At 48.0% G+C, this 13,421-nt stretch overlaps 1 protein-coding gene across 2 annotated transcripts in view; it reads right to left on the minus strand.

Annotated features, from left to right (window-relative positions):
- GRID1 (glutamate ionotropic receptor delta type subunit 1) overlaps positions 1-13,421 on the minus strand; it is a 783,733-nt gene that overhangs the window by 326,797 nt on the left and 443,515 nt on the right. For both annotated transcript variants that reach the window (XM_030797641.1, XM_003278586.4), the window contains exon 5: positions 981-1,034. In XM_030797641.1, the coding sequence (XP_030653501.1) occupies positions 981-1,034 (54 nt within the window). The remainder of the gene's footprint in view (positions 1-980; positions 1,035-13,421) is intronic.

Raw genomic sequence — 13,421 nt, forward strand, 5'->3', positions numbered from 1 at the left:
ACTTACACACACACATGCACACACAAACACACATGCACATACAACTCACACAGCATTCACACAAACTCATATACAGATATATGCACTTTCATACATACACACCCAAACATATACACACACAAACTCACGTATACACACTCATGCACACACACTCATACATACATACACTCACATGCACACATAAAATTTGCACATGCACACCCCTGTACATACACTCAACACATTCAATTCATGCACAAAGACACATACACATTTGTACATGCACAACCACACACATTCACACTCATACATTTATACATGCACACACACAGACACACATATACATACACATAGACTTGCACATGCATGCACATACCTGTCACACACTCAAACACATCCACACACATATATACACACACCTTCACACAGACACATCCACAAACATGCATGTTCACACACTCACACCTACACACCACACAACTCATACACAAACACACATACACACTCACGTCATAAACACAGACATACACACACACCTGGATTCACACTCTCGCACACATGTGCACACCCTGCATACACACTCTTGCTCACACTCATGCACACCCTTACCATCTTGCATGAAATTCAGCCTTCCTCTCCTACTCATTCCTTTGCCCCACCCCCTCTGCATTCCAATTCATGACCTGCCCTAATTGCTTCAGCCCCTGGCTCCCACTGGCTGCCTCACCTTATCTAGCACACCTCATCCCTGCAACCACTGCCCTCTGACTTTTGACTTCCTCATGGACCCAGGTCAGGATTCTTTCTCTGGTTCCCACCTGCCAGGTGAGCACCCTGCTAGGTCAAGTTCAACTCTTTGAGTTCTTGCCTGGGCTAGGTGGAGCCCCAGGATTCACGACAGCCCCCTAAGTCAGAATGGAACCGAAAAGGATCACGCTGAGCTTTACAAGGGGCTAGGGGCTCAGTCCAGGCCATGCTCATCACATTTCTAGAGCCCTTACCTCATTCACAAAGACCCAGTGGCTGTCCTTGGAAGCCAGGTTGGTCTCCACGGCCTGCAGAGAGAAAAAGAACGAACATGAACGGAAGCAAGACAGAAGCTGGCAGACACAGGATGATTGCCGAGACAGAGTTTTATAAACATTGTTCTTGGAGAATATTTTCCTCACAAAACATGCCATCCCCTTGGGGCCTGCTCTGGCTGCCTTAGCTGCAAGAAACTTCATCTGAACACAGACATCTGATTTCCTGCTCTCCCTCCACGCTCTCCTGCACCAGCCCAGAGCAAGATTAGACGCTCGGGTTCCTGCAGGCAGCACAGGGTCACAGGCACAGGCACAGCCTCCCTTCCCTAGGAATGCCTGCAAACACCTTTCTGCAGGGGCGCTTAGGGGATGAGTGTTATCATTACTCCAGGCTACAGAATCAGGAAACTGGAACGAGGGATTTATTATGGGGGCTTGTCTAGTCCAGCTGTACTGAGTGACATTCAGGAAGACAGCAGCTCACAGCAGCTCTGGGGCTCCGAGCTTCCTTCAGTTCTTTAGGATCCATAGAACAAGGCTCTTTGTAGCTCCTAGGCCGTAGCCCCATCCCGTAACTCTCTATTACAGTGTTTTGTTCTGTTTCTTCATGGCACTTGCGATCTTTGTGCTTGAATGGCTATCAGTTTACTTATTTCTTATTGTCTGTCTCCTCTGCTAGAATATTTCTTATTGTCTATCTCCTCTGCCATTATGTCAAAGGCCACATCTCCTAGGTCACAGCTGTGTCCCAATAGCAGGTATGCAGCAAACATTGTTGATTATGCAAATGAAGTGGAAGGCCGAGGCAGACAGAACTCAGTTAATTATTTTGTTTCCTGTGTTTATGAGTGCTTTGCCTCTCCTTTGATTGGAAAGCCAACAGATTGGAAGAATTGGAAGAGGCTGATGGTTTCCAAGCATGTCCCGTATGAATACATCCCGTGAGCAGGTGCCAAGTGCTTGCTGAGCCTGGGCACTGAGCCAGGCTGACTATGAACCTGGACAAGAGCTATCAGATTGGAGTCTGTTTTTTCGTTTGTAATGTAATTTTATTATTCCTTTTATCAAAAAAAATGCTGAAAAATAAAAATGCTCAACATCCCATAATCCCATCCCATTAAAAAAACTATGCTGCTGTAGTGAAAATTCCCCCTTTATCCCTCCAAATTTACCCTCTAAATGTTGTTTGAGGTGTCACCTTCTCGAAGATTTTACAGTTACCTCCACAAGTAAATAGCTACAAATAGATATCAGACAAGTGTTTTCATTAAAATCAGACTATGAAACACACATCCAGTTAAGACTCTAGTTTTTGATTTATCAATGTAACACGAATATCTTTCCTCATCAGTACAGAGAGATCTGACTCACTCCCAACAAGTGAGGCATGGAGGTGTCAGGGCCTGTGCCAACGACCCCACCAATGACCCTAGGTCTGCATGGTGCTGCAGCCTGCAAACTGTCATGCACAGGGTGCATCTCTCTTGCACTGGAAAGAAAAGAGGCTGCAAGGGATGCTAAGCCATGTACCTGGGTATGCTACAAGGCGGTATCCTGAAGACACTTTCCTCCCCTTTCTACAAACTCAGTCAACCGGGCTCTCTCCAGAGAAGCTGCAAGGGCTAAAGAGCCAAAGCTCAAAGGAACCTTCAGTCAGGATAGAGAAAGGAGGATACTTCAGCATGGAGTCTCAGCCACCCCATCCAGGGCCTCTCTCCTATCAACACGCAGACTTTCAGGGAGGTCTTCAAAAGCCTGGAAGCACTGATGAAGAGGTGGAGGGAGAAGTGGAGACAGGGTGGGCTGAGAATGCTCTGAGCGCATCGCTGGGCTCTAGCTCACCTCGATTCCCAACAATTCAACATTTCCTTGACACTCATGTGGAAGACACTGGCAATACTCTTATCAAATGTGCACAGATGCAAATCTGGAGGATGTCATAACATCTCAGTGGCTGGAACACTGAACTGAATCTAAAGACTTGTGGTTTAGCAAGGCCAAACTCAAGGCCCTACACTCAGTTTCCAGGAGCAGAAGGGCAAATGGGGAAATGAAGTTTGAAAGCAACACTCTTGAGGAAAAACCAAAGGGGACTGCCTCCACCCAGCTGTCACTTAACCACTCTGATCTCTGTTCCTTTGTAAAATGTAGATAACACTTGCCCCTTACCGTCTCCCAAGGTATGTAAAAGCACATTGCTGGGCTCTAGCTCAACTCATTGAAAGGAGGGTGTGGGAGGAGTTTGTTCCACCCCTTGAGGGGTTGACCTAACCAGGTCACCCCACTTGATGAAGGACAATGCACACTATAGCCCAGTCACGGAGAGGGACAGTTAAAGTGATCAGGGATGCTTACAAGTGGGACAGTACAGGTGTCTTTAAATTGTCATGTGCAAGAGAGATTGGAATTGCTCTGTGCATCCTCTGAGTGTTGACCTAGAGCCAATGGCTCCCATAATCAGGAGACAGATATCAATTCAATATAGGAGACAATTTTCTGACTTTCCAAGTCATTCAAGATGAAATGGGGTGCCTCAGGAGTAGCGACATCACATCCCAGGAAATGCCTGAGCAGAAGGTGAGCAGTGCTCTCTTTACAGTGCCGTGTATTCTAAGAAGGTTGACCATTTGTGAGAGGTAAAGCTTTATCATGCACTGACATTCTTCAGCAATGATTCTCCAGTCTGGCTGTGTTTAAAAACCTCCTAGGGAGCTTTAAAAAAGAGGGTCCCCAGGCCCCACTGCTAGGGATCCTAATTCACTGGTAATTGTGCTGTGTCTGAGGTCCTGTGCTGTTTCAGAGCTCTGACCCTTCCTCTTGGCTTCAGGGGCTGAGAACCCTGCTTCAGAATATGTAGTTCTGTGAATCGGAAGGTCTGGGTATACCTGTGCAAGTGAGAGGTTCTCTGCTTGTCCTGGAAGAAGCCAGCACTGCAGACAACCTGACTCAGTTGCTGGGAAACCCCAGGGAGCAGGTGGGAGCCTTGGCCACCCTAAGAAGTACTTCCACCTAGTATCAGACCGATGCAGGGAAGATACTGGTGGAGACAATTGATCAGAAAACCCCACAGGACAACTGGTCAACTTTTCTGTCCTACTTTTCCTCACCAATTAAGCATCAGCTAATTTGTTAAGCCTCTTTTCCCCACATGGAGATAAACAGTGCTTTTCTGAAGCCTTTTCCAGAGGGTGCCACTTGCACAGAGGCTGAGATAGATGGAGAGAAGGAGAAGCTACAGCAGACTTAGCAGGAACACTGCCTGCCTCCCCCTGTCCCCCATCACCCTGCGCCACTCCAGCAATTACTGGAGGGCTGCCAGCTCTGTGGGAAGAGCCCTAAATGCTCACACCCCAGTGGGCAATGTCCCTCCCAGCACCACTAATTCCCCTTCTAAGTGCTTCCCTTTCCCTTTTCCTCTCCAGCTACATCTGCAGCAGGTGGAGGCAAGTCCTCCCTTTCGTCTGCAGAGTGAGAACACTATAGAGAGTTCCAGCAGGCAGGCAGAGTACATTGGAATCCCAGTTCTGCCACTTCCTGGCTGAGTGCTCCTGGGTGAGCCTTTTCACTTCTCTGAGCTGCAGTTTCCACACCCATAAGGCATTTGAATACCAACAGTGCTACAGGGGGCTCTGCCCACAGTCCCTGTGAATCCTGTTAGCATTTTTTATTACACTGACTCAGCATGTTTGTTCACTCCCAACAGCCAACACCCCCAATTCAGGCTGCCTGAACCCTGCTTGGCACTCACGGTGCCTTGGAATGCACACCCCTAACCAGGGACCCAGAGTGCCACGAAAACAAATCCCAGCTGCCTTGCTCCCTACTGGGGACTTCTCCAGAGTGTGATCTCAGCTGTTTCAGGATGGAGCCAAAATCACCTTGTTTGGCTTCCTTTATGTTCCTGTTCCAAGTCCCCACTTCCCTGCTGTCTTTCTTTTTTTAATTCCCCATAATTTTTAATAAATCATTGTCACACACAAAAATTCATCTCCAAGTCTACTTCTGCGAAGCCAACTTGAGACAAACACCTCCCACTTAGGGTTATTGTGAGAGTCAAATGAAATTACAGGTGATCCTTCCAGCCCAGGAAGGAACTCATTACAGATGATCAGTCAGCGCAAAGTTCCTCCCGTTCCTTCTTCTGGAGTCTCCAGCCTGCTCTTGATTCGATGGTCTCTTGAATGTGTACAAGTGCATAATCCCTCATTCATTCATTCATTCCTTCCTTCACTCAACAGCAGAGCCCACCCAACCCCAACAGGCCATCCTAATTCTCCTGGGTAGGGGAGTGAACCAGGAGCCTCATCTCTGCCATCATGGAGACACCAGTGGCAAAAAGACCAACAATCAATACAACTTTGCAAAGTGGTGGGCACCGCCACCTCCATGTGCTGCCCTTCAAGGCAGAAGGACATGGTGCTTCCCTCCCATCTTGGCCACAGTGTGGATCGAGCTGCATAATGCTATGGGCATCGGCACAGAAGTGATGACCCAGTCAGACAAGCAAAGGGCAGCCCCTGTATCCTGTGGGCAGGGATGGAAGGGGGGCTGGCCTCCTGCTCAGGGTGGGCTTCCAGCAGGTGGGGTGGCTGGTTCTCTGCAGTCTGCAGTTAGACTTCTCTCCTGAAGCTAGACACTGTGGCTGGGGGACACAAACCCCGTGGGAGCTGGGAACTAGGACCCAATAAGCCCAAAGGAACTGCTGCGGTGGCCAGATGCCTGCACCCCTCTAAGTTGCTGTGAATTCCACGAGACCTAGCCAAACCACTGGGCCCATCTGCCTGGCTCCTGTGGCCATGATACATTGGCAAATACAGAACTTCAGAAGAAGAGTTAAGGATGTAAGAAGTTGCAAAGCATCCAGCTGACTTCTCTTCTAGCCCCTTTTGAATGGAGGAGACAGCAGATGCTGATGGTGGTGACTGGCACATGAGACAGCTGGGAGGCTGGGTGCAGTCAGCCAGGGGTAAAAGGCACAGCTGAGTGTCCACACGTGTGTTGACTTATGTGTACATCCACATCTTGACACCCACATTCCACCCTCTGGAAAAAAAAAGTGTGCTGTTATAGGCAAACTCCAGCTAAAGAAGGCCGAAGGCGGCTGTTCTTCCCACGCCTGGGGAGCCAACTGTGGAAGGGAATGTGTCTCCCTGCTCGAGAGCAACAGCCCCAATCTGAACCTCAGGTGCCTTTTCCCAGTGACACCCAAGAGCTGAGTTGTAAGTGACACAGGACACCAACAGGCCATTCTGCAGGCCCACTGGGGGCCAGAGGACATTTGGGTCCTGCTCTGGCCACCCTGATCTCACGATTTTCATAGGGAAACAGATGTGGGCCAAGCACTGGCTCCCAGCTTCCAAACAGACTCTGCACAGAAAGGAGTCCCTGAGCACTGACAAGAATGTCAAGGGTGGAGGCGGCTCTCCTAGACTGGTGCTGGGGAGAGCTGACAGCTGCCCCTGGACCATATGGTGGTGAGGATCAGTTCGAATATCCAAGAGCCTGGAAGGAAGTAGAGAAGACAGTGAGGCTGAGTGCACTGGAGGAGGCATCTCCAGTCTGGGTCCCCTTCCTCTGTGTCCTTGGCTTTTCACTCAAGACTAAGTTGGAGCCATTTCCAACGGCGACGAGAGCTTGCTTTTATTAACCACCCCCCAAGATACTTCAATACAACATCTCCTCTGCTTCACAACCCACACACCTCATTTACTCCCAACAACTTAACAAGCCATGCAGTGTTCTTATCCCTGCTTCACAGATGGGGAACTGAGACCTCGATCTAGATTCGTATCTTGCAGAAGGTCCCTTAGCCAGTATTCAGCAGAGGTTAGATTTGAACTATGGCCCAACTGTCTCCAAAGCCTGTGTTCTTTCCTTTGGTCATGCTGCTCTCTGAAAGCCCCAGATAACTGTCTGAAAAAGCTTTTGGGTCTGAACCTGGCCCCGTAACAATGGGAACAAAATGGTCTTTTTTCTCATGTCTGAGAAAACACCATTACAAGCCACGGTGCTGTCCTTCTCCAGGTTAACTTGTTCTCGTAAGCCTGAGACCATTATTCCACTTGCATTTCTTAAGTGTGAGACTGTTTCTCTCTATCTTGGCCTAAAGGAATAGTAAATGGAGTGGGAAAAACCTCCACATGGAAGCCTTCCAACAACATCGCTGAGGATTTATTTTACAAAGTGCAAATGCCACCAATTATTTATGTATGTGTTAATTGTTGACCACTTATCTAGGCAGCCCCCCAACACTGGGAGCCTGAGACAACGAAAGCTTGTCAGCAATTAGCATCTTTTTAAAACCCCAACTCTAACATTTGGGAACATTCCCCCCGTGGAGCCCAGGGCCTGGCACTTTCCCAAAGACAGATATTGAGCTCACGTTAATGGCCCACCGCTGCCTTTGCAACAACATGTCATTTAGGAAAAATGCTCTCTGTGCAATGTCACCCCTCCAAAGCATGCAGGAGCGCAACGCCCCTCCATTTGCAAGGAAGGGGTGTAGCTAGCTGCGGGAGGATGGATTATTTGAAGAGCCCGTTTAAAAGGAAATCAGCAAAGCAGACACCAGGAGGCCCGAGTTTCAGAAGTTATGCCGGGAAGCATGAGGAAACCCCTAAAGAGCGGTTATCACAGAACTTTCTCAGCCACCCTGTGTCTCCTGGGGGCCTGCCTGCTTGGAAAAACGTCCCAAGATGCTGGCTCAGCTGCTTCTCCTTGCCCCAGCCTTGTCTCTGGAGCCTCTTTGGTCTTTGTGTTCACCAGAAAACTGCCCTGAAGTTCTCTTCATCTCCCACGACTCCTAATTCTGGCTCCATCCTTATTCTTAGATCCCACTGGGGAATCTTGGATCCCAGAAGGTCTCTTTTCCAGTGTTTTCTCCCAAGCATTTCCCAGGAGTCAGCCCCTCCTGACGGTCATCTGTTCCCATCTCACCCATCTCTTTGCTCGAGGATTCTTGAAGTCCAAGGCCCCCACCCTTGGCAGGAACAGGAAACACCCCATCTGGGCACAGGGAAAAGCAGTTGAACATGGGGGAGTGCATGGGCTTAGGTCACTGAAGGATGGTGGAGACAAGGCAATCACTCCCAGCTCTAGGAAAGCCATCTGAGAAAGCTGTATCAGAATTTACCCTGTGAAGCACTAAACCACAGCTCTAGGGGAGGCTGAGAGGGCTGTTTTCCTGGGAAAAAGCTGAACCTGCCACTTAGGAGTTCAGCGAAAGCACTGGCTGGGAAAGGCTAGAATGGAAGGCTGGTTGTAGGCTGGGGGCAATCGCTGGCATTTACAGAACAGCTCATCCAGCCCAGACCCTGAGCTAAGCCCTCTATACACGATCCCTCCCTGAGCCCTCACAACGGCCTACTGAAAGAGGCTACTGAGCTGCAGCCTACAAATGGAAAAACCAAGACTCAGAAGGATGAAGTGATTTTCCCAAAGTCCCCCAGAAAGTCAGTGTAACCAGGCCTTTCCAGTGCAAAACTCATATGGCTTCTACCATGTTGCACTGACTTGGGCACCAAGAAAAGACAAAACACAATCTCTGCACCTTTCATAGGTGTTTAGTGCAAAAACAACAGCTAAGCCAGAAGGTTATTCAGGTGACAGTGATAGTGGTGACTGGAGAGTGGGGGCCTGGAGAGCTACAGGGCCTTCTGCAAAGTCTGATCCTGGTTTCCAGAGTTTCCTGTCACCCCCTTTCAAAATTCTTGGATCACGTGCACCTCTGGTTGCCAAAGGAATTTTTTGCATACGGGGAGTAGCCTCTAGTCCCTCACTAGGAAGTGAGCTCCTGGAGGCCAAAGCCTGGTCTAATTACCATGAAGCCACTTGTGGGACAGAGCACCTGGCAGACAGTGAACTTCAAAATGTGCCTACAGAATGAATGAATGGGTGATTCACATTCCCAGGGCTGAGTAGAAGGAAGGCCAGGGGCATAAATAGAAACCTTACTACAGTTAAAAAGAATATAAATGTACGGGTGGCCTTTGCTTTGCATGGTGCATGGTACTGTGGTAAGCAAAACCCGTGCATATGGAACTAGTGTCCTCACTTTGCACGAACTTGATTATACACTTGATTTTTGGTTAACATTGTGCCATGCAAAGTGAGTGCTGCCTGTATTTGCAATTAACATCCCCTTTCTACAAATCTGAGAGGATCTGAGAAAGAAACAAAGTGAACTTAAAGTGGAGGAATGCAAGATGCCGTGACCTTTAGGAGCTGATGGAAACATGATCAAATTCTAGAGCTTTTCCTCCAGGATACAATTGTTTCTTCATTTGTACTGAGTGTTGATCCTCCTGATGCTAGTTCCCATATATCATGTCTAACAACATAGTAAGTTCTGGACTAGTTTGGTCAATCAATGACATTTAAAAAGATATTACTGAAAGAGAGTTCACTGGAAGAGCGAGTGTTCAGCATTAGACTTTTTTGACATTAGCTCAGATCTCTGAAAAACTATTATGTTGCTATGGAACAAAAAGAAAGAAAGAAAGCATAATTGACTAAATTCATGTAAAATTCTGATAGATGTGAACAATTTCTAGTAAATCATTAGACCTCCCTGGCCTCAGTCCTTCTTGTTGACTAAGTCTGAGCTCGACAGCCAGTCTGAACTGCCTTCTCTGTTCGTGTGGATGGCAGAAGCGCCCGCTCACAGCCCCGGGGGAATGAAGATTCATTACAGATCATTTGTGGATCCTTCAGATGAAATAGAGGCAGCTTCCAGGGCTGTGCAGGGAGTGCAATTTACTATAATAAAAAGTGAGAATATGCTACATGTGGACAATTTATAAGGAAACGTTAATATCAGCAGAAAAATGAAATGGAGCCTGCTCGCAGGCACGATCTGTTTAATAAGATCAACTTGGAGAAGTGAAGCCAGGCGGCGCCAATGAATATTGGCCAATGGATACTTGGATTTTAATCAATGGTCCATAATTTCCTTGCCACCTGGAGGGCACAGAAACCAAATAAGACCCCCCATGTTCTCGCTCTTACAGGCATTCAGGCTATGTCCTGATGGGAGGCAATGGAGCCCAGCTTTTCTATCCGATCTTGTCTCACAGAGGAGCAAGGCATTCAGGCCTTTGGCTACATGGATGCTGTCACACAACTTCTTTTGAGGACCTGGATGTACTTTGGAACAAATCACTTCTGAGATTATTTATGCCCACCCTGGTTAGGCGGGGGCAGCCACCAGCCTCTGCAGTGTGCACTGTGAACAATCTCATGACTCGGTCCCTGAGGGCAGGGGACATGGCCCTGGGGTGGCAGATGGCTGTGCTGAGCCATTTCTCAAACACTCTGATGTTCAGCTCCAGCTTCAAGTGATTTTCAAATACAAGCAAAGTCCAAAACTGATTAGAAATGTTTTCTCCTCCCTCCCGCTGGAGGGAGGGAGGAGAAAACATTCACGTTCATACCGGAGCTTGAGAAGCTGCTGCCTGCATCCAAAGACCAACTCCAGGGACCACAGCATCAGATACTGCTGAAGGAGGGTGTGGAGCCATTTTGGACAGGAGAGTCCCTCCCTCCCAGTGCAGCTGTCAGTCTCAGAGCCCCTGACCCACAGCGGGGACATCCGCTGGGAGAATAGCTACATCTTCCCAGCTGCTCAATTAAAGCATTAGCATTCAAGGTTAATGCCGTGACCCCTTCAAACCATGTTCAGGCAAGCCACTTCTGCACATGAATCGAATTCCTTCCCTCAACCCAAATCATTTTTAAAAGATGGAAACATGTGAATTCTTTTTAAGGCAATAAAGTTGAAAGTAGCAATTCTTTACGAGCTGATAAGACCTGCTGAGTAAAATTTGTATTCTTTTTTACGAGCCTGACTTTTTGGAGAATGGAATAGAAAGAAAAATATCTGCTTTTTAGTTCTGGTGGCATAAGCTTCTTCTACCTCATGGTGCTAGGGAGGAACTCCTGGCCCAGAAACTGTCAGGAAACAAGTCTCTGGATTTGTGACATGGGAAAACTAGGGGAGGTGGCCAGTGCACTGGAGGAGGAGAGGTGGATGGTGCGACAGCTGGGGTATAAACGGTTGCTTACCTCTTACCTCGGCCACCTCGGCACTCAGTTTGGGACTCTGGCTCCACAGAAAGTGACTGGGAGACCATGGGGGGGCTCTGAGGTCTTAGGGAGTAAGGAAGAGAGGATATTGCAAATTCAGCAATAAAAGAGTGTGGGGAGAAGGAACCTATTTTTAGCATCCACAATGTAATTTTTGCTTCACTTTAAGATAGCCCCTCTCCAAGCACAAAGCCCCCATGCAGTTGGGTCCCAGACCTGGGAATGGCCAGGAGCTTAGTTTTTCCCCAAAGCTCTTGGGGACCTCACAGTAAGCCAGAAAATTGCATTTGGCCCTTATAGAAGGTAGAAACAGAATCAGAAACCAAAGATGCCTGCTCTTAGTCCTCAGGGGTGTGGCCCACCTGCCCAACGCCCACCCCATTGCCAGCACAAAGCACCTGAAAAGGCCCCACCCACAGAATGACTTGGCTTAGAGAGAAAACTCTGTGATACAGGGCTTCTAAGGAGACAGTGTGTAGAAGCCTGGAGGTGTGAAAGGGCATTCAATTTGTAGGGATGGTGGTGGAGCCACATCTTCACATCGTGTGAGTGAGGATTTGAATCTAAAGTTACCAGATGAGGCGAAAATCAATTAGACAAAATTAGGCATAAAGATTTCTTAATTCATGGATATGAAATGGTACAGAAAACATCATTTGTGTAAAGAACCCTGTATCTGTTCCCCTAACCTTTATCAATCACTATTTCTCTACAGTCCTCAATTAGAGCTTCATTTTCTTCCCTGAGTGTATTGACTAAATCATCACCTGCTTACCTAGCCCTGTTCTCTCAGGCCACTGCTCTAATTCAATGCTCAGACAACTTTGGAAACTCTTCCTGCCTTGCAAGTTAGGACAGGAAGTGTGTGGGCAAGCTGACCATGTGAGAAGCCCTCTAGACCATGCACGCACTCTCCCCAGCAGGTCCTGGCACAAACTATGTCAGGCTTCACTATGCCGACTGCCTATTGAGGCAGATGTGGCATCATCTGGCCTGAGAACCAATGGACTGTGAGTTAAATGTGCACATGATGTATCTCCACTGTTGGTCACCCCATAGCTTAATACTGAGGTGGGAGGATCAGTGGCATGAGACATGAATTATTACCTGAAACATTACCAGGTCCCAGTCAACAGGGTCTTCTGCCAGGCAGCAGAGCCTGGCTTTTACCCCATAAGCTGGGAGTTTCCAGATTGTGTTCCACGGGATGGGAGGGTCTTAGGAGACGATGTAAAGTTTCTTGTAAAAAAAAAAAAAAATCATGGGAAAGTTGGAGATATACTGCATTTATATCTCCAGCTTGAGAATGACAAAGCATACTAAACAAACAAGTCTTCTTTTCACAGAAACTTGTCAAAATTGGCTGTACCCGGTGTTTATTTTTCAAACGAATCTCCCCAGAATATTTACTTTCTTTGTTCAAGAAACACATCAATATTTCACAGGACACTGAGGTTACAACAGGAACAGAATCAGGTAAATGGAGATGCAGCCTTGGGCATGCATGGAAAGAAGTTAGGATGGAAGAGTATGGTCAGATCTGGATTCCAGATAGGCCAGCCTGGCCATGTGGAGGTGAATTTCACAAGCGAGAGCATTTAAAAAATCTGCTGAAAAGTAGTTACAATAGTCCAGAAAAGAGGCAATAAGGACAAGAGCAGGGTATGGGGCATTGGCCCAGGAAGAAAAGGATGGAGCTTAAAGCGTTTAGAAAGAAAACATTGATGGGATGGAGTCATAGGTTGAAAACTGAGTGAGGTACAAGGAGAAAAAGGAACCTGACGTGACTTCCAGATGCAGCTGCATAAAGACAGACGCTGGATAGGCTCAATGAGGAAGATGATGATTCATCCCACTAAACTCCCTCAGGCAGCAGGAAGTTGGAGAGGACAATCTTAACAGTTTGGGAGAGACCAGGTGTGGTGGCTCACACCTGTGATCCAGCTGCTCTGGAGAAGGCAGAGGATTGTTTAGGGCTGGGAGCTTGAGACCAGCCTGGGCAATATAGCAAGATTGCATCTCTAAAACCCTTACATAAAGACATAAAGTTTGGAAGAGATGAGTAATCACAGGAGCGGACAGGGATAGGGCAAGGGCTTCGCTCAGGCAAAAGGGAAAGGTCTGCAAGGACAAGGCAGGTTATGCAGCAGCAAGGCAGCCTGCACAGTCCCCGTCCTCCAGTGTGGGAATCGGCACTGGCAGGCTTGGCCTGCAGACACCAAGTCACTCCAGCTGCAGAACTGGTGACCTGTGAAGGCTGGGAGCCGGTCCGAAAGTGGCACGACAGGAAGTTCCCTTTCCCCCTTGCACCACGATTGATTCGCTATTGTGGCG

Source organism: Nomascus leucogenys, chromosome 18, assembly GCF_006542625.1.
Source record: "Nomascus leucogenys isolate Asia chromosome 18, Asia_NLE_v1, whole genome shotgun sequence".
NCBI lineage: Eukaryota > Metazoa > Chordata > Mammalia > Primates > Hylobatidae > Nomascus > Nomascus leucogenys.